The 25,432-nt window shown below is 42.4% G+C and overlaps 1 protein-coding gene across 1 annotated transcript in view; it reads left to right on the forward strand.

Annotated features, from left to right (window-relative positions):
* MYPN (myopalladin) overlaps window positions 1–25,432 on the forward strand; it is a 72,991-nt gene that overhangs the window by 30,529 nt on the left and 17,030 nt on the right. The window contains exons 3-12 of the mRNA XM_009095987.4: window positions 2,751–2,926; window positions 4,417–4,468; window positions 6,303–6,429; window positions 8,853–8,924; window positions 9,156–9,297; window positions 9,863–9,886; window positions 11,832–11,948; window positions 12,357–12,723; window positions 15,148–15,702; window positions 18,397–18,541. Coding sequence (XP_009094235.1) covers window positions 2,751–2,926; window positions 4,417–4,468; window positions 6,303–6,429; window positions 8,853–8,924; window positions 9,156–9,297; window positions 9,863–9,886; window positions 11,832–11,948; window positions 12,357–12,723; window positions 15,148–15,702; window positions 18,397–18,541 — 1,777 coding nt within the window. The remainder of the gene's footprint in view (window positions 1–2,750; window positions 2,927–4,416; window positions 4,469–6,302; window positions 6,430–8,852; window positions 8,925–9,155; window positions 9,298–9,862; window positions 9,887–11,831; window positions 11,949–12,356; window positions 12,724–15,147; window positions 15,703–18,396; window positions 18,542–25,432) is intronic.

The following is a 25,432-nucleotide window of genomic DNA, read 5'->3' on the forward strand; positions in this document are numbered from 1 at the left end:
GAATACACACACATGTACAGAGTGTACACACATGTACAGAACACACACACATGTACAGAACATACACACATGTACAGATCATACACACACATGTACAGAATATACACATGTGTATAGAATATACACACGTGTACAGAGTATACACACACATGTATAGAATATACCCACATGTACAGAATATACACACATGTATAGAATATACACACATGTACAGAGTATACACTCATGTATAGAATGTACACACATGTACAGAACATACACACACCTGTACAGAACATACACACATGTACAGATTGTACACACCTGTACAGAGTACACACACCTGTACAGAACACACACACATGTACAGAATATACACACTTGTAGAGAGTATACACACATGTACAGAACATACACACATGTACAGAGTACACACATGTACAGAATACACACACATGTACAGATTGTACACACATGTACAGAACACACACACATGTACAGAGTACACACACACGTACAGAGTACACACACATGTACAGAGTACACACACATGTACAGATTGTACACACATGTACAGAACACACACACATGTACAGAGTACACACACATGTACAGAACACACACACATGTACAGAGTACACACACATGTAGAGAACATACACACCTGTACAGAACACACACACATGTACAGAACACACACACCTGTACAGAGTACACACACATGTACAGAATACACACCCATGTACAGAACATACACACATGTAGAGTTCATGTAGCCCTTGCACCCCCCCTCAGTGTCACTCTGGGCCACTGTCAGGAGCACTTGCTGGGTTTGGTGGATCTGCAATCTGAGCCACAACACCCAAGGGCTTCTTCCTCCTCCTTCCAGATGTGCCAGCTCAGCTGGCATCCTTGGACTTGTGCTGCTGTTCCTGCTCCCTCCTGTGGGAGCCCAGCTGGCTCTGCAGCCTGCAGAGGTGCTCCATGGTTTGCTTGGTGGCCAGACCCCTGTCTGCAGCCCCACAAGCTGCACTGGGGCTTGGGGAACAGCATGAATGGCTGCTGAAAGCTGCCTGGAGGGAAGTGCAGTCCTGAGCTGCCATGGACAGAAGGCAGCTCAGGGCAGCTCTGGTGTGAATGAAATGCAGGAATTCCCTGTGTGCTGTGAGAAAGCCCTGTTGGATGGCTCAGAGTCATGGGCACAAACAGAGCCTGCTCTTCTGCTCAGCTGCAGAATCAGCATTTAAGTGCCAGATCTGTGTTCCTTCATAATTCAGAGAGCCCTTGAGGCTCCTTCCTCAATTCTGTGTTATACTTCTGTTATATTCTGGGTTTCTGCTGGTATGGACTGCTTAGAGAATGTTTTCAATATATTAATTTGGAGTTTTCTTCATGATAATTTCTACCACAAACTTGTTTAAAAGTTCTACAACCGAGTGATCAAAAAAATTTATTTATTCACTTTTTCCTAAACTATCTGAGATGGAAATATATTGATGTACCTCATAGTGTAAGACAGGAGATATTAATTACTACAACTTCTTCCTTAAAAACCTTTCCTTATCCTTTCCACAGAAATCTTATTTTCTGCAGTACCAGTCAAATGTTGACAGGTTCTTTTACAAAGTTACCAGAAAAGATGGATGAAATGATTACTAATTTTTTTTAAGTCAATTGAATAAAAAATACTGCCACTATGACAGCTCCCACCCTCACATGCAAAGATGCAGTAGCTAATCACATATAATGAAGGAAGTCACAGTAAGAAAATACAAATACTTTAGTGGCATTTTATATCTATCTATCCATCCATCTATCAATCTTCATGAGAAAAGTTACACTGAAGATGGATGCACTTCAGTTTGGCTTCTCAATTTTAGCTAGTTATCTATAATTACAGGTATTTCTGGGTATTATCTCAAGCACTGAACTCTGGATCTTGATACACAGCACTACATCTTCTTTATAAAGCCTGGATTTAATTTGAATCTGTTTCTGCAGACCCACCTGCTTTGTGTGCTTCCCAAACCAGCACCCATCAGTCCTGCCCTCCCTCCTGCCAGCTCAGGGGGAGCTGCTGGTTCCTGCCAGTGACACGTCCTAGAGAGCTCTCTTTGGTGTGGATTCCTGCATTTCCCACTGAAACCACCCTTCAGAGCACTGAGGGACTTAGGAATGCCTGAGATGAGAGTGTGAAAGCTCTGGAGGGCCCAGCAGATTCTGGGATATGTAGCAGTGTTTAAAGAGGAGCACAGCACCATCGTGCAGGAAAGCACTCCAGGTGCAGCTGTCTCCCTGGCTGTTTCTGTGTGGAAGTAGCTCTCTTGTAATAGATCACCTCTCTTACCTTGTGATACACTTCTGCCATCTTTTACAAAAAGCAGATTGTGTTAAATGTGTGGCAAAACAAAGACAAATTTCAGTCACATTCTGAATTAACATGAACTTGAGAAGCACAAGTTTGAGGGGTATTTGTTAATTTAGACTTGGGTGATTTTTGCTGCACATTGAGCCACCACACAGATCTGATTGCACCTCAAGAGAAATTCAGAGCTGGATTGACAGTGTTCCAAATTCAGAGCTCTTTTACTCTTTATTGAATATTATGAAAACCATCCACATTTTATTCCCATGACTGTTGATTCAATATTTACCTGCAGTACTCTGTCAGAATCTTCTGGCTAAACCTACCAATTTTATCATCAGAACGACTTCAAACATTATCACCCCAGCTTGTTTGCATGGAAAAACAATTTCTTTTTGCCTTGCAGGTGGTACTGTGAAGGGAAGGAGCTTGAAAACTCACCAGACATCCAAATTATCCAGACAGGTGACCGACACTCCCTGATCATTGTGGAGGCTTTTGAGGAGGACACGGGGCGTTACTCGTGCTTTGCTTCCAACATCTATGGAACAGACTCCACCTCTGCAGAGATTTACATAGAAGGTAATCCTACAGGAGTTGCAGAAACTGATGGTTGAAACTGGTCACAGGATTAAGATACAATTATGTATCTTGTTTGCTAACTGTGATAGCTTTGTCATTAAAAAACAGCAGGAGTCAACACTTTCCATCGTTACTAAAATCATAATTATTTTCCTGTAAAACACTCTTCAGACAAGGGACCAGCCCTTACATTTTATTGTGTTACTTCCCAGAGGTTTTATATATCTCACTCCAAGATCCAAGTCTAAAAATACTCAGATTCTGAAACTACCTTGTATTTTTTGTCTGTGGAACTCTACAGAAGTGTAAGAAACGAAACTTGGTGTCTAATTCTTATTAATCCCTTTTCCCTACAGTCATTATTGCAAACTGAATGTAGGACAGCTTCCTCTTAACTCTTTCTTGGGACCTTGTAACCAAAATAAATATGCCATCAATTTTATATTCTCCTTGCCCAGTAGATGCTGTAAATCAAACAGAATATATATTTGCAGATTTAGGTGTCCTTTCTTTCTCCTTGTGCTTTTGACTGTACCTACTAGGCCTAAGAGTGGTCTATTTATTGTATTTCTTTTTTACACTTCCTTGGGTAAGATTTGAGATTGACTCCATTACTGTGCTAGCATGACTATAAACTCAAAATAAACACATGGGATTTTTTTCTTTTCCTCTCAGAGAAGCAAGCTCTGGGCAGCATCACTGAGCTCAGTGGGGCCAATCATAAATTAAAGCAGTGCCAAAAGATGAATTTCATTCTGCTGTTATTCTCCTTCCACAACTCTCACTTGACAGTGAAAGGACAAATCCTTTTTCAGCATCTGCACTGCCCCTGACATCAAAGGGAGATGTCTGTGCTTGGCAGGGATTTACAAGCTCTCAAGGCAGGGACCAAGATCTGCTTTTCCCCAGCTCAGTGGGTGCTGGATGGGAGCCATGGCTGATGGAGATGCTCGCTGGCAGGAACTGCAGAGAAAATGCAAATTCCAACACAGTGAGGGCAGAATCACAAGTGCAAAATGTCCCAGTGACTGACAGCAGTCAGTAAACAGAGCAGGTATCTCCTTCACATCGTGGTACAAGGCACCAGCTGGAGAATCACAATTCCAGATCTCTCTTTTTCCTTTCAATCCAATAGCATCAGGTGCCTGAGAGAAGAAAGCTCCTACTCAATTCACAACAAATGTGGACTAAATCATAGTGGCATTTGAAAAAGAGCCCAAGGAACACCCAGGTATTCATTCCCTCTTGGATATTCCTCTCCTTACTTCAGCTGCACCTCCTCCCCAGTTTGCCTCATGCCAACAGCAGTTCTGCACCTTGCACAGGGTGGAACGTGTTCACTTCTCCTGCAGTGGGACCTTTTGTCTGGCCCACCTTTATAGTACAGACCCATGGAGTGCTCTGCAGGAAAGCTGAATGGAGCTTTGTATCATTCCGAGAGAAACCCAAAACCCCTCTGCTCAAGGGTTTTTTTTTTTATTTTTTCACAGGCATCTCTTCTTCTGACTCCGAAGGTGAAATCATCAAGGACGAAATGGATCAGTAAGTTTAAAATCAATTACACCTCCCATATTTCTTACAGTTAAAAGCCCCACAAGTGCAGACGTTTCAGCTTGCAGCTTCCAAGACATTATCATTCTGTTTAGAATTAATTTGGATTGGTTGGGTTGGGTTTTGTTTGTGCACTTGTTTGCTTTACAAATAGTATGGAACAAACATTTGTTTGTTTTTGTGTCCTCAACTTTGGATTAAGAATTGAAATTTTAGTATTATATATTAATATAAAAGGAAAGGTGTTACAATAAATATTGAAATTCTAAAAATAATTTACTAAAAAAATTAATTTATTTTAAAAAGCCATTTCACTAGATCCAGCTTAAATGTTGATTTAAGTGTCTGACTTGGACAAAGAATGCAGTACAATTTCTCACATGAAAATATGCAAGGTTTTTGGCAGAATATAGGTAGATTGATGATTTAGATTTAAGATGAATAAATTAATAGACATGCACTAGAGTGAACTGAAATGAAGTTATAAAAGACTCCCTAATTATAAAAAGAAAATATGTCAGATGTAATCTAAAATCTGGGAAATGTTTATTTATTCATTTCTTTATTTTTCCTAAATGAAATCCATCCCCTGAGGATTTAAAACCTGATCCAATGCTGTTACAAATATTTCAGAACCTAAGTCCTTCTCTTAACTAGAAAGGGAGTCAGACTGGTTGAAAACTAAAATAAGCAGTCTTTTATTCTGAACTCCTCTGTATGCACAGATTCAACATCAAAAGCAACCAGTCCTTGATAAAAGAGGCCCTAATCAGACAGATTTATGCCCCCACTTGGTTTGTTCCATCACTAAGGGGAATTACACTCATTACACATGCCAGTTTTTAAAATGCAAAGAGAAGACATTTGCAGTGTGTTTGACTGAAGACCTCAGGCTGACAGCAAATCCTGTTGGATGCAATTTAAACTCCAAGGTCATGAAGCACTCCAGATGGAATTGCTTCATGGACTTTGATAAATGTTAGGGGTTTTATAAAACTTAAGGTTAAGAAAGTCTCAGACTTGGGATGTACTGCTAATCAGTTTGGGATGAATTGTGAAGTTTTCCGTTCCAGCTCAGCCTTGTCCAAATGTCACAGGCTTTTTTTTTATTTTCACATTCATCTCATTAGGTGTCAGAGTAGGGTTGACCATGATCCTGATCACTTGATGGCATCTCTAAATCAAATTGTGAGGTAATTTTGTTCTCAGAATGCTGCTGTGACATCATAGGATGTCCTCAAATGATCACATTATGGAAGACCGGGTTTGGGTGTAATGTCTTCATTTCTGCTCAGCTTCCAGCTGTCATCACACCAATCTGAACACCTCTAAGGGAGTTAATATGAGAAGAAGGGCTAAAAAAAGTCCAAAAGAGAAATCAGTGATCACAACATTTGTACCTTCACACTGAGTAAAGCATTGTCTGTTTTGAAGGCTAGCTTTCCTGGGGGGACCTCAAAGTGAATAAAAACACCAGCTGTTCACTGTCTGCATTATTTCACCCAGCAATAAAATTTAAAAGGCTCAACTCTTGTATTTCCACATATAAACAAGCAGAAAGTGAAGAGGTGTCAATCTGCACACTAGCAAAACTGATGACATATTGGTCAGAAAGCAGGTCTCTTTTTTATTTTTCAGCAATTAATTATTGCTGAAATTAACTCACCAAATGCAGCTTCACAGAGCACAGATCAGCTTGGACCAAGAGGAATTCAGTCCCAGCACTGACGCTGGGGCTGACATGTAACTGAGACAGATGTGACTTAGGGACACACACAGCTCCAGCCTCAAGTGAGAGAGCTTGTTCTTGGTTAATATTTCACAGCAAACCAAAGCCAGCCAGCACCTCTGTGAACGCAGCATCTCCTGCTGTCAGAACTGCAACCAAGCATCAAGAACCCTCCAAGGCACCATCAGCTGAGCTCCAGACTGTGCCAACACCAGCTAACCAGGTAGGGGGACAGCACGCTGCATTTCAAGGACTAAAAGTCAGCCCTTAATAAAGTGTTTCTTCCACAGTTTGTCACTGAGAAACCCAAATTTTCTAGCATTTGCCTTGCTGTAGAACTCCAGCTTTGAGCCTGGCAGCCATCCAGGCCACAAGGAGAGGCCCTGCCTCCAAGGGAACCGGGCCGAGGGCAGCAGGAGCAGGAGCAGGAGCAGGAGGAGCAGGAGGAGCAGGAGGAGCAGGAGGAGCAGGAGGAGCAGGAGGCTCGGCCAGCACCGGGAATCTGGGTCACACAGCTCCGGGGCTGCACAGGATCCAGGGGCATTCCATGGGATCCTGGTGCATTCCATGGGATCCAGGTGCATTCTCTTGGGCTGCACGGGATCCAGGTGCATTCCATGGGGCTGCACGGGATCCAGAGGTATTCCAAAGGGCTGCACAGAATCCAGGTGCATTCCCTTGAGCTGCACAGGATCCAGGTGCATTCCATGGGGCAGCACAGGATCCAGGGGCATTCCATGGGATCCAGGTGTATTCCATGGGGCTGCATGGGATCCAGGGGCATTCCATGGGGCTGCACAGGATCCAGGTGCATTCCATGGGATCCAGGTGTATTCCATGGGGCTGCATGGGATCCGGGGGCATTCCATGGGGCTGCACAGGTTCCAGGTGCATTCCCTTGAGCTGCACAGAATCCAGGGGCATTCCATGGGGCTGCACGGGATCCAGCTGCATTCCCTTGGGATCCAGCTGCACTCCATGGGGCTGCATTGGATCCAGGGGCATTCTATGGGATACAGGTGCATTCCCTTGAGCTGCACAGGATCCAGGTGCATTCCATGGGGCAGCACAGGATCCAGGGGCATTCCCACAGCTCCGAGGCTGGAAGGGCACCTGGCTGTGCGAGTCACCCTCTCCCATCCCAGCCTGCCTCACCCACTGTCCAGCCCAGCAGGTTTTCCTCTCCCTCGATGCAGAGCTCACCTGAAATCTTTTCCTTTCAATGAGATTTACTTCCAGCGGGATCGTCTCACTGCTGTGTTTACTTTGTATGTAAATAAGCTGCTTTGCCACACAACATTTTACTTTCCACATCAAAGGAAAATAACATTACCATGTTCTAACTGACATTACCATGTTCTAATTGACATTGCCATGTCCTAATTGACATTACCATGTTCTAATTGACATTACCATGTTCTAATTGACATTACCATGTCCTAATTGACATTGCCATGTCCTAATTGACATTACCATGTTCTAATTGACATTACCATGTTCTAACTGACATTGCCATGTTCTAATTGACATTACCATGTCCTAATTGACATTGCCATGTTCTAATTGACATTACCATGTCCTAATTGACATTACCATGTCCTAATTGACATTACCATGTCCTAATTGACATTGCCATGTCCTAATTGACATTACCATGTCCTAATTGACATTGCCATGTCCTAATTGACATTGCCGTGCACTGGGAGTCCTGTTTGTGGCACACTGACAGCACATTCCCAGCTGTGAATTCTTTCCTGGTAGGGAGGAGGAGCCATACTTGCTTAAAATTGAAAAGTTCACGAGTTTCTCACTTCACAGAGCCTTTTCAAAGCTCACAGCCCAGGATTAGGTGGTAAGCCATGAACAGATACTGAGCAGGTGAACTGATGCACGTTTACTGTTGATTACAATGAGACAAGAACTAATAGAACTAAGTTGCCATTTATGAAAGAAGATGCTTAAGGGTAATAGTTACTTCAAAAATCACAACTTTTAAATTTTGTTGGCTGATAAGGCACCATCTGTGTGTAAATGTGGCCATTTCCTGAGATACTGAATCATTAATTCTGCTGCCCTGAGACAACTCCTACTGCACTAAAATAAAAAACCATATTAAATACTCAACCTATGTAACAAAGTTTCCCAGGAGGAGAAAAATTCCATTCTGTTTTACTGAGCAGGATCAACAGGTGGATATCCCACCTCTGTAAAAGGTTTGGGTTTGGCAAAAGAGAAGAATTATAGTAGCAGTCACACTCCTGACTTGACTTAACATTTCCTTATTAACTTCAATAACTATTTTGTAGGTTAAGGATTTTTAAAAGAAGACTACAACCAAGCAGACAACACAGATTTGCCTTATTGAAGTATGAAGAAAAGATGTTACAATGCACTGTGCTAAAGCTTTTCTTACCATGATTAACTGAGCAAGGCAATAAAGTAATAACATTTTTGCTGTTATCCCATCCAGGAAGATCACCAGCAGCTGCCCACAACAGAATTTCTGTTCATTGCATTAGGTATTTTGCTTTGGACTTCATCCACCAAAATCTCTTTGATGTCATTCCAAAAGCACGTTTCCTTTGTATATGAAAAAATAATGTCTGCTCACCTAAACATCATCTTGTGCTGTTTTGCAACCTACAGGCTCAAAGCCCCACTAACTATTTGCAAGGACTGGATGGAAGACCCATAATTGCTGCTCCTGTATTTACAAAGGTAATTTCTTCTATGACATATTTGAAAAGTAGAGGTCAGATAACTGTAAAGAGAGATGACTAAAAATGAGCTCTCTCTCAAAAAAAAAAAAAAAAAAAAAGAAAATAAAAAGAAAAAGAAAAAAAAACGCTTTTCCTAAGCCATTCAAGGGTTTATTAAATCTTACTGAAATCAGTGTTACATCCAGACCATGAAGACATTTACTGACTGTCTATTCATTTTCTCTAATAGATGTTACAGGATATTTCAGCTTCTGAGGGGCAGCTTGTTGTTTTTGAATGTCGGGTGAAAGGAGCTCCTTCCCCAAAGGTTGAATGGTATAGAGAAGGAACACTGATAGAAGACTCTCCAGATTTTAGGATATTACAGAAAAGTATGTTTCTTGTGTGAAAATATTGTGTCTAATAAAATACAGGCAAGCAACAAAATTGCTAACTTAGCAACACTGTGAATTTCTTATTGCAACTGTAATTTTAATTTTCAAATGCAGTCAGAACATCTGCCATTTTCTCTAAGTCTAAATGTTAAAATTGTGAAAATTCAACAGAAATTCCTTAAATACCACACTAAACTAAACCTAAGTGAAACAATGGTTCATCATGATTTCATGTGGGTCAGAGTTTCAGAAATTGTCTTCAAGACAAAATAAAATTGTGCCAATACTGAAAAAAACCTCAGCCAGCTACTTGGAGAATTTATTTGCTATTCCCAAGTTCCCAACAGTGTTCATAAGTGTTCACATTGTTCAATTGTGCCTTTGACATACCATTGAGTAAAAGGCCTGGCTGTCTTTACCTCCCCTTAAACAGAAAATTGGATCAAAAAGTGTATTCCATCTTATTTAGAAGGTCAAACTTTATATTAAGTGCTTGAGGAAAAAGAAATGTTGGCAAAAATAACTCTATTCAATCTAATAATTCTGCTCTTCTTCCCTTTAGAACCACGATCCATGGCTGAACCAGGTGAGGATCATCAAAGGTTCATAATTTTTCATTACATAGGTGTGGTGGTTTAACCTCATAAAATATTAAATATTAAAACTTCATTATTTAATGAACATAATTTCTTCTTTTCCTCATGTTCTGTAGCCACTAGTGGCACACATTTCCCTGTAGACTGTCCCACAAACATATAACTTGAATTAATTCAGTCTCTTTTGCAGGAAATGTTTCCCCTTTGCTTAGGCCCAGTTTTACATCAGGATTTAAATGAGCCTAAGATTAATGAAATTAATGTCTGAGGGTCCCCTGTACATCTGAGGTCCTGAGGTAGAGGAGATGAGGTAGAGCTGAGCTATTTTTATCCAGTTACCAGTTAGGGACCATTGCATCAGACGTTCAGCCATGCCAGCCATTCCCTGGGCTCCCCACCAGCGTAATGTGAGAGAGCACATCAGGTGTTCCACCCCTGCTCTCAGCAAATCCTATAAATGTGCCTGGAGCTGCTGATACCAAGGATCAGGGCAGAATGGGGAGTACCCCACAGGCTTGGAGCAGAGGAGCCCTACAGCTTTGGTTGTCCCATCACTCTCCTCATTATGCCTTTAAAAATATGAAGCCACTCCTGTCAAGATGGAAAATTATCAAAGGAGCATTAACTCTTATGGAATGTAAACTTCTGTATTCTCCTTGCCCTGTTTGAAAGGTTTTTACCCCAAAAAGAGTCTTGAAAGAAGCTGCCTCTGTCTGAGAGTGAGGAACATAAACTGGAGCTTCTGGCAGCAGGTACTGCCACTGTTCTGTTGCTGTCCATGGCATCACTGCTGAGTAATGTGCAGCAGTTTTTAGGGGATAATCAGTTGGGTGCAGTTGTCACAGCCTCATCACCTGCTGCTCATTCAGAAGGAATCTGGATTTCCATGCATGCAGTGGTTGGCAGATCCCAGCATGACAAACCAGATACTATAATACCTTAAACTAGTTCTGTTATCATACTACTATAATAAACTCTCATTCTCCTATAGCTGATAGGAAACAATCTCTTTGTTGCTATTGGGTTTTCCTTGGTGATGACATGAAACAATCAAGTTTAAGAGTGCAAAAGTACCCATGGAACATTTATCCTGTAGGGTTTTAGGAAAGTCTATTGCAAAATTGTAGAAAACTAGTCACTGAGTAGGTGAAGAAATTTTATCAGCCCACATTTAAAATCACCTTAGGTATTGCTGTCCCTCCTCTTCCCAGCTACTCAGCCAAACCAAAAGACTTCAAATCCCATCATGACAGGTATTTATTAGCTGGCACTGCTGCCCAGACTGGTCAGACAGGAATGCCATAAACCCAGACTGACTTTTCTAGATGGAATAGAGTTTTTCCCAGTACAATTTTGCTAGCATACTTCTGGTGCCCTTTAGTCATCTTCACAAAGAAGTCAAAAGACAACTTTGTGTCAACACAGTTGGCACAATCCCCTCTATCTGCAAATCTGCACTGTACTTTTGGAAACAACAGTCTGTATGTATATGGTTTATATTAATCCCCTTTAGAGAGTGACTCCACTTGAATTGTTCCCAGTCAATTATAATGAATCTTTCAATCATCAGAGATAAAAAATACCTATATTTTAGTGAGCTGAGAGTGTGGAGAACACTCTATATTGTTCCAAATTAAATTTTAAGTCCTTTTAAGTCTGTATTTCAAGTGTTAGGAAAACATTTTCTAATGTATTCCACACACTGCTGACACCTGTTCTTTGCTTTCATTGGGCATGCTGGAGCACAGAGGGTACCAGCTGCTGCAGACAATGCTGATAACAGCTGCTGCACACACAAAGGCTGCCAAAACTGATAATACTGATGGAACTGGGAACAAACTGAGCAAGGTGGAAGTCCTTAAGGAAAGCTCCCCAAAGGTAGTCAGGGTTCTGTGTGTTCTCTTCGAGGGCTAACCCTGCTCTGATGCTTTGCAGAGGAGATTTGTACTCTCGTCATTGCTGAAGTATTTTCAGAAGATTCTGGCAGTTTCACCTGTACTGCAAGCAATAAATATGGCACAGTGTCCAGTATAGCTCGTCTGACTGTCAAAGGTAAGAGCCAGGGGAGTCCTTTGCTCCTGCTGAAAACAGCAGAGCAGGCTGTGAGTGGTGCTGTGTGCTCTTGCCTCCAATGCAGCCCAAGGTCTGGCAATGTTCTTCATAACTAAAAGTGTGAGAATTCTCTGGGATAAAACCAATGTTTGTATTTCAAAGGTGTAGGGGATTAATTCACTGGGGACCTGGCTGAAGACCACTGATTGATTTCCCAAACTGGAGCAGTGTCCCTTTCCCCTCTACCTTTACAATATTCCTTTTACAAGGGAATTTGTTCTTAAACAAACAAGGTCAAACAAGTGAAGGACCCCAGAGTGAGTTTTTTGAGCTGTAACTTTTGTGCTTTCATTTCACTGTGATTTCTGGCATTTCCATATCCCAAAGGTTTGACCTTTCCTCTTCCAGCACCCGAGGACAGCAGTAACACTGCTGCCCTTCACACAACGAGCTCCATCGATTTTGTGGCTACTGAGCACCAGGCTCCCCCCCAGCCTCCTTCCAGCCACCAAAGCCAAGCCCCCAGACCCAAACTGGAAGGAGTTCTTGTGAACCACAACGAGCCCAGGTCCAGCTCCAAGGCAGGGCTCCGTGTCCACTTCAAGCTGCCCGAAGATGAGAAAGGAAGTGAATCATCCTCAGAGGATGGACCTGGCACCACAAACCAAAGCAGACCCAACCACTTCCCAGAGAAGATAAATGGACAGCCAGTGAAAATACCAGAGCCAACATCACCCTCCAAGGAGCCTCCCCCAGTACTGGCTAAACCAAAGCTGTAAGTAAACAGAAGTCTAATTCTCAGGAGCATCACTGATATTCTGATGCATTGTTCACAGGGGTCTTAGGATGAGGGAAGAGATGAGAAAGTTGACTCTCTGTTTCAGAAGGCTTGGTTTATTATTTTATGATATATATTATACTAAAAGTATACTAAAGGAATAGAAGAAAGGATTTCATCAGAAAGCTTAGCTAAGAATAGAAAATGAATGAATAACCAAGGCTTGTCTCTGCCTGAGACAGTCTGGGCAGCTGGACTGGGATTGGCCATTAATTAGAAACAACCAGATGAGACCAATCCCAGACCCACCTGCTGCATTCCACAGCAGCAGATAAGAATTGTTTACAGTTTGTTCCTGAGGCCTCTCAGCTTCTCAGGAGGGAAAAATCCTAAGGAAAGGATTTTTCATAGAACATGTTGGTGACAATATTATTTAGTATTCATTGACCACAACACTACTGCACTAGAGTGAAAACTCAAATGCAGAATAAAAAGATTACATTGTATTGGCCTAACTAACCATAATCTTAGACAACTAATTCTCCAGCACAAGATTATTTTTTCTGCATATCCCTGTCAGGAAAAGGGACCTCCAATTTAAAAAGGAAGATATTTCCCCTTTGAAGTGTTATTAATTTCACAGTGTTTTCTGCTGCAATCAAGAGGTGAAGAACACTGAATTTCTTTAGGCAAAATAAAAGTAGGTTCTTCAGACATATCTCACTCAATTCTGGGTATGAAATATTGCCCAAAGCAGATAAATTCAGGCTTACACACAGTCCAGACTGGCAAGCAGCTGTCATGCCAAAGGCCATGCCTCATGACTTGTATGTCCCACAAATGTCATCTCCCCCCAAAGCTGATAAAATACTTGGAAATGCTAGATAATGTGAAACCACTTCAGCTACAAAGTGATTGGTGCACTGGGAGCTCAGGGGGAAATTTGAAGAAGTAATGCAGTTTTCTTAGAGGACAATTTATGGAATTCACACTGCAGTTTATTATGAAAAGTATTTTCAGCACTTTTTTTCAACCTCCCTCATGTAACTTAACAACAAGCACGCAAACATCTTCCTTTAATTTCTTAAATAGGCAGAGGCTTTTCCTAAGGGCTCAGGAAGGACTCCATAAAGTAATTCCCTGCTACTCCCAAGCCAGGATGTAATTTCACAGCATGAACATTGCAAGGAGAAGACAGCACTTACATTCCTTGTAGCAGAGGAAGAGCTCAGAGCTCAGGGTTTGAATTTGTGAAGCCCACATTCACAGCCCTACACACTTTCTGAGTTTTGGGGGGGGCAGAAGAAGTATTTAAGTACCCAATACTTGCATAAAGCAGAATTTCTCTCAGCTTCCCCTCCCAAAATAGCTGTGTTACAAAGAATTGCTTTATTATGCATTTGTTTACATGAAGGGCACAAAATCAGGCCCACAGAACTACCAACTCTACCATTCTGCTTCATGAAAACTTGAAATTGCTGTCTTTATCTGCCTGTAATGTGATTTTTGTTTGGTACATTGTATAAATGAACTCTTTTAACTAAAACCAGTTATGTTGAGTATGTATTTGCTTTGTCAGGAGCAGTTGTGCTTGGTCTCTACATCCACATTTTCCACTTTTTCTCAGTAGATATTTAATACCCCACAGTTTATTACACAATCATTTTCCAGATCTTCTATGTCTTTTCTGGTTTTGGAAGGGAAAAAGCTCTCCTGTTTCCATGTGCTGTATTTCCATATACATAATAACTAAATAAACCTCTTGACAAAGCAAAATTATTTTCCTTCACTGCAAAGTAAGAAAGCCCTGAAAAACTATCTAGTGGATAGCATCTAGAAAAATAACAACTGCCTGGAATGCAGGTTCTCTCTGAATTATCCACTCCTACCTGTCAGTGAAACGCCACCTGAACTCCATTGGTAGCAAATCCTGTGGTGGATTATTACAAAGCTTTACCAGTCAAAGTGCTGGTTTCAGAAACCACTTCAGCAGGAGGTAAATAATGCAAATCATACAAACACTCATTTAAATTATGATACACCAAATCTCACTCGTAGTTACACAAGCAAAGAGGTACTAAGGTGACTTTGGCAATGATATCCCTTAAATATCTTTGAGTAAGATTTATATTTATATTTCACATACTAAAATGTAAAAATTCTCTTCAGTCAAATAATTTGTGGACAAAAAGCTTTGGTGCCTCTGGCAAAGAAGGGAACATGAAGGAAAAGGTTATTTTAGTAGAAAACTAATATTATACTCCTCTCATAATGTTAGAGAATATGCCATGCAGCAGTCTCCTGTCTCTTACTGTATCACAGGACATAGAATTTTTCTCTCTGAATTCATGCACAGAAATGCAGCCAGCTGCCTCTCTGGGGCCTCCTAACCAATTCTGTTCATCTCTATTTTCTGTGCAGCGATCAGAGCCAGTTAAAACAGCTCCACAACCAGGTCCTGCTTGAGCAACAGCAGGTGCACCAGGCATCTCTGAGAGAGCTGTCACTCAACACCACTCTGGTGAATTCTGCTACTTCCCTCTACCAGCAGTCCAGCTCAGTCCTGTACAAGCAGAGCTCAGCCTGTGCCCCTCCAGCCTTCGCCTACGGCCGCCCCAAGCAGCTCCTGGGCCCACAAACGCCGCCAGCCAGCCCCTCTGCCAGCTCCTCAGGCACCTTCAGCTGCATCCCCCCGGCAGCCCAGAGGACAAACCACATGGAGAACTTGACAGGAAACCCACCCAGGTCCTCAGGAGGCCAGCAGAGTGTCCCCAGCCCCAAGGAGGTGGCGGTGCCCCCGCTGACGCTCCCTGCGTGCGGAGCGAAGCAGTTCCAGCCCCAGAGCGTGGCTCCCGCTCCCCTCTCCCCCACGGCCCGCATCCAGAACCCCGTGGCTTTCCTCAGTGCTGTGCTTCCTTCCCTGCCTGCTGCACCCTCCACCAACGCCATGGGACTGCCCAGGAGTACCCCAGCCACGTAAGTAGCACAAGCCACACGCACAGAAGCAGGGACAAATACTCAAAGGAATCTAGGACGTGTTTCTGTCCAGGTGTTCGGTGGGGGAGTGTCCTGGTTCAGGGCAAACTTTGGAGAGAACTCACAGAACGAGACAACTGGGGATAAAAGCATCATCTAGTCAACCCAGGACAGGGAGCCACTGAAATGCAAGTCTTCTGTGAAATGGAAAAGTGAGTTATTTAGATATTCTGGTTATTTAATCCAACCTTTACATCCAGTAAAGAAAAAAAGGGATAATACCTGTCACAATATGACACAAAATGAATGACACACGCTGAGATGTCCAAGGCAAAAATGGCTAGTTTGTTTCTGGACCTAGATATTTATAGGATTCCAAAAGTGACCATGGATTGGAGGATGAAACTGCCACCTCTCCAACCACATTGGTCAAACCAACAGTCCATCAATTCTCTCCTCCTCCAGAAAGGAATGCAAAACAATCATTATTGACACAAAAAGTGCCTGAGAAACTCCATTACAAAAATGTAAACCTCAGAAGGCTCAGAAGAACTTTAGAAGAACAGGGTGACAAATACTTTCTGTAGAAAGCCAGAACTGAAGATAGAGAGATGTGAGTGTACAAACAGATATACAAGAATGTGAGGGCTCAGAGGTTCATAAGACTGTACTAGCATGAGAAAAGAGGTTTCATGGGCTTGCAGGATAAGTCACTCCAAGACTCTTTGCTTACACCATGTATAAAATCATTCATACCTATTGTAAATAAGAAGTAAAGTTTTAAAGTACTTTACACTGCAAGAGTTTTTCTAGTCCAGGTGAATCTTGGAAATAACTTCTGTAAAGGTATTTTTCTGGTTGCAGCACTTTCAACATTTGAAGTCCCCCAGAAAATCTCAGGAGAGTTAATGGTTTGCACATAAATACTTTTATAAAGAGCCAGCATGATTTCTATGACAAAGCAGCTACCATGATACAAGCAAATAAGGATGATGATGCACTGGCAAGGTGGGGGCATTAAGAGTCTCTACTGGTGGAGTTGAAGTGAATTTCCCTTTTGTGGAGGATGTGAACTCTGTGTTAGCATGGCTAGCACCTGTACATTGGTACAACTATTTACCCACAGAACTCCAAATCCTGCACAAAGTGAGGAATATTTTCCCCTTTTATCAATGGTACAGCTCAAGGTAGTGGTAGCCATCAGCAAGCCACAAGCTCCTGACTATCCTGCTGATACTAGATCAGCCAATCTGTTATTACAGGAGAAAGATGTGTCCCTGTGTCTATAGCATTCACCACTCTGTGTGCCAAGAATCCTGCCTTCAGACCTGTACTCAACCTCCCAGCAGCCCAGCACAGCCACATAATTGCCATCACCCCATGGCAAGTGCCTGGAGCCCTTCCCAGCCCTGGCATCCTGATCAGGCACACAGCATAAAGCTCTAAGGTCACAGTGCAGGTTTTCACTTGGGCCAGCTCGAGCCTTTGCTCTGCTTCCACGATGCTGCAAGAGCAAGCCCAAGTCAGCTGCAGCTGCCAGCAGTGCCCTTGCAGCTCTTCAGAGCTGGGCACAACACTCAGGGGCTGCTCTCTGCATCAATGGCACCTCACCTGTGCCACATGCTTTCCTCCTTCACTGCTGCACAGGCATGGCCACACGAGGCAGCACAATGTGCCTGTTAAATATCTTTTCTTCCTTTCAGCTCCCCTGGGTGCCAGCCCAGAGCTGAACTCCCACACAGCTAGGGCTCCTTTGGCTGAGATTTAAACTTGACCTCTGCATGGGACAGTCTTAGCAGGGCACAGTGGTAAGGAATGAACCTGAACAGGACCTGGGATAATCTGTAAATAGCTATGGAAGCTTCAGCTTCCCTGTTTGGCATTACCAACGACAGTAATTCTGGCTGCACGAGGACTGAGAGCTCAGAGTCTGCACAACACCACAGGGATGATGCCTTGCAAAGCAATCACCACTTCTGCCTTTACCTAGAGCCTCTTATCAAGATCCCAACACCTCTTCTAGTAAAGTACCAGAATATTGCACAATTCCCAGCAGTGTCCTGCTGCTGAGCTCCAGCACGGCACTCTCACAGCCTCCTGCACTCTCACAGTCTCCTAAATTCTTATTTAAGGATTGAACTACTTTCAAACCTTACTAAAATCAACCACACCACATCTAGAAAATAAAAACAAAAAATAATTGTTGATATTGGGTGTCATAAAAGGGTGAGAGAAATTAAAGAAGTTCATGGAAAGAGTAAATTGTCAATGAAAATGTGAGATAAAGATCAATGAGAAATTGTATTAACTTTTAAATTATTGCCTGACAGCAGTTAAATGTACACATTGTACACCTAAGGGAACACCTACACTCATTTCTTTAGCATTTACTGTCACATCATTATTGCATAAATATAAATGGAACTTAGATGTTTATTGCAGCATTACTTACTTTCTTTAAGATGTGTGTTTTTAATTTCTACTGCATGGGAATGGGATGCCCCATTAAGATAGTACCAAAAAAAAAAAATCATATCCTGAATTGTGCTTTGGCTCCTATGTAAATAAATAATAGGTTCCACCATAGCATATTATAGCATGCAGGTGACCAAAAATTATATATATATATATATATATATATATATATATATATAGTGATTTCTGCATGTTAGTATCAGAATTTTCTTTTTATAGCCCAACCCAGGGATTAAAGAAAAACCTGAAGCCTCTGCCATTGGCAACAGAAGATTCCATTCGGGAAAACAAAGTTGCACTTGTAAAGGACCTGGAAAGAAAACTGCATTTCAGAGAGGATGCTAACCAACCAAGTGGTCAGCAGGTAAGAAAATCAAGTGTTATTAAAGTAAATGTCACTCATGAACAAGACATATATGATGATGTGGAGAAAAAGGTGTTTGTGTGGGTGAGCTGCTGCACAGCTTTGCAGGGGGAGCTTCCATGTGAGTACTGGTTTGGAATAGCAAACTGGAACTTTAAACAGAAATCATGAGGGATGTAGCTGGAGAAAATTCACTTTGTTACTGAGCAGCACTTTTCATTTCTGATCAGCTCAAAGGCTGCTATGAATGTAAAACTTCTTTATTTTCATGGAAGCTTCTGGACATTGGCTTTTACTTTTTGGCTTCACAAGTTGCTCAATTCATTGCACACACACACATTCATACACTCTGTTTTAAATCAAAGAGAAATGTAATCACAAGTGTTGCAATTTGTACTTGCTCTGCTACTAAGACAAATTATTTAGAGAGCTCCTGTGAGATACCAGTCAGGCTCTGGAGTGAACTGCATGGTGACCCCTTAGAAACAATCATCACTACCTGTCAAAGTTATCTGCTGGCACCAAAAGGTATTTATGCACTTATTTGCTATTCTATAGGAGACCAAACCTAAATCTTGATTCTCAAATTCCTCAAACACTGGAAAAGTTCAAAGGTGGCACTTCTCTAATTGTTACAGTAATTAGAATGCCAATGGCAATGAACCAAAATTAATAAAGGTTTCATTTTCCTCTCAATTCCCAACTTTAATGCCTTCTGATTTTACTCTTCTCATCTGAGAAAAGCCTACTCCAGCAAACTCAAGCCTGAGTTTTCTCCCCAGTGAAGGCAGTGACTATTTCAACAGATGCCAGGATGAAGAGTATTTCCCAAAATTCCTATTGCTTTACACGATACAGAACAATCAACATCATGAGATTAATATGCTGGAGGGCTGCATTCACACCCATATATTTTGTCCTGTTTTTTTCCTTTCACACTTAACACAGAATTTAAAAAGGAGACATTTTCATTCCACACACAGAATATCTGTATGAAATCAATTATTGTAATGGTAGGGCAGGGCTGTCTCTGTCAGAAACACAAATGCAAGTCTCATCTGAGAGATCACTGCATCATGGAGTAGAGCATCCAGTAAGAATCTCAAATGTTGGTTTCCATAGTATTTTTAAAATTCCTTCTCAGAAAATGTGTCCTCTGGTGTATTTTTATTTAGAGCATTGTACTGGGACCCCACATTTCAATAGCAGAGTTCATTCCCATTTACAATACCTGCAGGGCATGCAGGGATCATCCAGAACAAATGCTGCAGATGACAAGCCTGTGCCCTGAAGTCCTGGTACTGTCTTGTATTGCCACATAAAGGGCAGTAATGAACAGGAGGGATTTGCATTCTGGTGCTCTATTTATTATCTAAAATTGACTCCCATATGAAAAATGTTCAGCTCACAAGATGAGATTTTCCTAAGTGTCAGCATTATGCACTCAGCATGATATCTGCTAATCCAGATGTACTCCTTCTGTTTCATCCAGTACATCATTCATCACCAGCAATAAAGAAATCCAGCATCAGAACAGAGCTGGGAATTTTGCTGATGCTGCATGAGACAGAACAGATTAGGCTCTGGGCTTCCACAGCCATCATGACCAGGAGGTGCTGACAGAAATACAAATATGACTTTGCCAAGATTCTAACTGCAACTTTGATCAAGTCCATGCAACCACAGGCTGTCATTTTTACCAGAAAAAATGGTCATGCCCCTCTTTTCTGCAGATGGTGGCAAGTTCTAGTGCCAGGTGAAATTTCATCACAACCAGGAGGGCTGAAAAAAAGGTGATCCAGTTACACCCAAACATCTTCAGTGGGATTTGCTCAGTTCTTTCAAACAAAAGGGGCACTGATGGCTTTATGCAATCCCAGGAAGGTGTTAGGACAAATCCCAGGACAGAGACCCGACTCAGTGTCTCCCTTGGCCCGAAGACAATTGAATTCCTGACTCTGCACTCCCCTAAGGACAGGCTTCACTCCTTGCCAGTGGGTATGTGCCCTGTTGGTGCTGAACCAGGTTGCTCAAATAATTCAGCATTCTTTAACAGCAGCAGAAAAGCTGGAAATTCCACCTTTCAGAACAGCTTCTGTAACAAGGGGAACTGGGCTAGAAAAGCTAGAAAGATAGCTAGGTGGCAGAAAACCACCTTCTCCAGCTCCAAGAATAAAACTTCAGACTTCAGGCAGCAAGAACAGGCCCTCAGTTAGCAGGACACTTCAAAGAGCATTTCAGCTCAATGATTAGGGTGCTCTGAGGAAGCTGTTAGAATTTTTTCTTCCAGATTGTGATGGAGAAAAGGAACAGAGACAGACTGAGACAGAGAAATCAAAAGAGAATTACTCTACTGCCCAGAAGCTAGGACAAAAATCTCCTGCATTCTTGTCCTTGCTGTAGTGGATGTTTCAGGATTTCTGCAAAGTGAAAGAGGACAAGAAGGACACAGATCCCCATCCACTCCTCTCCACTCCCAGAAGGTTTTACTGGCACAAAGCTGGGAGTTTTCTCTTGGAGACTGACACTCAAATGCTGGGAGACCAAGCATCCAAGGCGCATAACCTCAGGGAGGGTCAGGTAACTGCAGCACTTGATGAAAGGAGAGCACAGGCAGCTTTATCTCCACTTCCCAAAATCTGCCTCTCCAGTCCACTGGGCCTTTCATCTGCCCTACAAATAAAATATCTCAGTAATTGCAGTTAGAATGAGTCGTGTACAAACAAAAACATGTGTGGGGAGAAAAGGAAAGAAGGAGACTTTGGGGAGATTTTGGCAAATGGAAAAATATAAATGTGTAATGGAAAAAAAATTCTTTCCCCCTGGTATTTGAAAGCATTCACAGGCTTCACCAATATAAATAAATCTATAAATATTTCCTCTGTTAACAGAGGAAATTCAGCTTTACAGGCAAAACTTGGAAATTAATGCCATTATCTCCTCAACATATTGTTATACAAATAATATAAAATAGGAAAATGATGTCATTAAACCTAAAAATCCTGTACAGTAATAAAACTAAATGAATTACCCATGGAAACTTCTCTCTCTGTACTAGAAATGAAAAGAGATTTGAGACCAAGACAAGTTTAAATTAATATGAAGAGACTGTGAAGTTAAGGAGTGTTACAGCTTGGGAACAGATGCTGAGATGCAATATATGCCACTTTCTTGGATAAACTGTTACATGGATTTAGAGTCCTCCTGCCAAAAAGGCAATCTAGTAAAAGTTACAAAACTGGGATTAAATTGGGAGATTTGTCTGGTGTTGGCATTAAGCTGGCAACAGAATTGTTTTTATGTAGTATATGATAAACAACATTTGAGTAGAGCTCCCCTAGCCTTCCTGTTTGTGGTGATTTCCATGAGTTACTATCCTAACATCAGATTATTTTGACTCTACAAGCTTCTACTAACTGTCAGTGTGTCTATTCACTGAATACACATGCTAAATGTATGTATATTCACTGAATCCTGCTAAAGAGAAATCTGAACTACAACAGATGCAGGATTTTAGAACTCATAGTCATATAGAAAGGTGCTTAGAATCTAATGGGAATTTCTACACTCTATACAATTCCCCTTTTTTGCCAAAAATGTTCCCAGGTAGCAGAAAGGCCCAGGAGTTAAATTACTTGATAAGATCTAGGAGACCATGATCCAGCTCTGCTCTGTCCCAGATTTTTGTGTTACCTGAACAGGTCCCTCAGCTCCTTTAGGTCTCAGTTTGCCACAGGGCAAATGCAGGTAACAGCCCTGCCCTGCAGAGTGCTGTGCTCTCAGACTGTCAGAAATGATGGTGATGGGCCCAAACAGATCCAGCACAGGGACAAAATGCTGTGAGCCTGCACCTTCAGCAAGGCTGGCATGGAGAGGAGATGTTGTTTGTTGTGCAGGACAAAGTGCAGCCACCCAGCAGCAATACTGCCAAGGCAGAGCAAAGGCAAGCAGGAGGAAAGCTGCATTTCACTTCTCCATCTGCCACAGAGTTCCACCAGAATGGTACAAACCCACTCAGACACATACTCAGCACATTTCCTGGCTCTGCTTTGGCCAGATTTAAGTCTTTTACCTTTCAATCTATACAGTGACAATATTAATACAGGCACCACTGCCTACTCCCCTTTTGCACACCATGCACACCAAACAATGTGCATTAAATGCAGGAGAAATAGCCAGGTTTCCAATCTCCTCACCCTACAGAAATATATACTATAAGAGATGCATTATATACATTATACTTTATACAGAGCATTACACCACTGAAGAGGAGCTTGAATTTTTAGCTGGTGGAGACAATAATTTTAAATATCTGGCTACTGTACTGAACAAGTGTGTGAATTACTGCCTGTAAAAGTTTCATGTTCTAGGAAAGCTGCCAAAAAAGGAGCTGCAATGCTACACTTTTGACTCCAGCCCAGGGCCTGAACCTTTGTACTCTTTCCCTCAGTCTCCTCAGTGAGCTGAACTGCAGCCTAGTTTTAACAGTGTACCCCGTGGCTCCATGGGCTTCTTCTTTGTGTGACACTTTATGAAATACTGGTCTGAACCACAACAACAACACTTTGCCCTACACCACTGTTGTAATCACATTCAGAAATAGGTTTATGGTTTCTGTGATCAACACAGTTCTTCAGAAAGCCACATTAGCAACTCCTTTCTGTTCTTGCTAATCCTTAAAGAAAACTACCCAACAAGCAAAAAGCTCCAAGGTTATACTCTGCACACAGGGGTGCATTCTCACTTCTGTCAGAGATTTCTGTTCTTTAGGAGAGGTTTGGTGTAACACCTTCAGCCTCTGAATGTTGGTGATCAAATTTTCACAGCAAAGTTAACTTGGTGCTGTTGGTTTGGTTGTTAATTGATAAAAGCATAAATAAGCACACAGAACAGGTTTACAAAAGCAAAGACTGAAGTGTGAGGGCAACACACAGGAAACAGGGGCTGTGGAACCCTGACTTCCATGTTTGCTAATTGCAAATGTATTTTTGAATGTAACTCCTTCAAATGAGCAGCCAAGCTCCTGCAGCCAGGCTGCACAGCTCCCTGCCAGAGACTTGCATTTGTGCAAGGACACTCAGGGCTGCCATGGGCAGGGCAGCAGCTGCCAGCAATGACAGCCCAGTGCTGATGGCGCAGCAAAATGCTTCTGCTTTCACCAAGTGCTACTCTTGTGCCTCTTTCTACATATCCAGGGTCATATGCAAAGAAATGTGGGAGAAAACCTGTCCATGATTAACTTCAAAGGGTCCCAGGAATTGCATTCCTTCCTCTGTTGTATTTTCTTCTGCAAGCAGGCATTTGAAAGGGAGGAAGTGCCCATCTTTCTTAATGAAGTAGTCTGTAAGAAGTTAATATCCTCAGCACATCAGCCAGGGAAAAAATCATACACTGCATTCACAGAAAACTTTTTAGGATCTAAAGCAGACACAAGGTTAATTTGGTTACCTACAAAGTGAAAATGATTGCTCTAAGTTTTATTTATGTTAGTTGGTTAGATCACTTCAGACAGATCTGCACTTTTGGAGTAGAGGGGAAAAAAGATGTAGTTGTCTCTCTCAGCATTATTTGATTTCATCTGTAGGCCATCATGGCTACAGCAACCATAAACTATTAATTTCCTATAACATACCACGAGTTCTTTTGGACAGCAATGATTCTAGAAAAAGAAATCCATATGAAAATCTGCTGACTAAACTCAGCTGTCTATAAACAGTACTGGACTGTGCCATCAGCTTGCAATATTTCAAATTTTAACCCTGTTCTGCAGCATTTTGTTCTGCACATTAATGTGATGTCTTCAAAGTGCAATGGCAATGCCCTCCTAGACCCATTTCTTCCCTCTGCTGCAGCTGCCACTCCCTGATTCTTACATGGTTCTGCCTTCCTAAAAAGACACAGGGCAAGGGTAAAACACCAATGGCTTAACTTTCCCTTGGAACACTAGAACCAGTTCTTGCCAACAGCATGGGAAAATGATCCATTTGGTTGGTGAGAAATCAGAGAAACTCCAGTTTTACACAGGCTTTAAAGAGAATTTGATCTCTAAAGCAATTTGCTGAGACCTGCTGCATGAGAGCAGAAAAGCTGAGGAGATGAAACTCTATCAGGCTGTTTGGTGCTCCAGCTGCTGGGCAGCCCCTGAGGAGGGGCTGGTACCAGGCTGTGCCTGGCTCCCAGCCCCTGGCACGGCTCACAGGGGCACAGAGCAGTCAGCTCAGAGCTCTGCTTGGCACAGCTGGGCTCCCAGGGCAGGCAGAGAGCAGAGTGGCAGAGTGGGGCAAGGTGCTCAAGGCAGGGAGGTATGACATTTAATACTTGTGTGGGGTCGGGGGCTGTGCCACCAGGGACAGCACACACACACATGAGACAAACAGCCTGGAGTTTACTCCTCCAGCTCCTCCTGCAGGAGCTCCAACTACTCCTGTGGTTGCTTGTTCTCACCCCATGCAGCTCCCTGGGCAATGACACAGCTGCATTTAGAGCTGCCTGGTAGTGCCTGAGTCCCTGTGCAGACTGAATCCAACCTACCCCAGGGACTCCAGTGCCACAAGGAAGGGATCCTGGAGCATCCTCAGCTCCCTTGCAACTCTCCTCACTGCTCAGAAGCTGTGTGCAATGAGCAGCCCTGCAGCAGCAGACAAGGGACCAGAGCAGGGAGGAGCAGCTTCACCAGTTCCTTTCCTGCCTACTCCAAGCTGGCTGCCTTTTCCTACCATAGCTAACCACACAACATCTAACACTGCAGTCCCAAAATCAGACAAAACCAGGGTATTTATTCCACCACAGCAATTTCCAACTTTTTCTACTTTGTGGCTGCCACATTTTCACCCCCAAGCCTTACAAACTCCTGTCTCCTCAAAACTCCAGTGTAATGTCTGAACTTTTGGC

This window comes from Serinus canaria, chromosome 6 (assembly GCF_022539315.1).
Source record: "Serinus canaria isolate serCan28SL12 chromosome 6, serCan2020, whole genome shotgun sequence".
NCBI lineage: Eukaryota > Metazoa > Chordata > Aves > Passeriformes > Fringillidae > Serinus > Serinus canaria.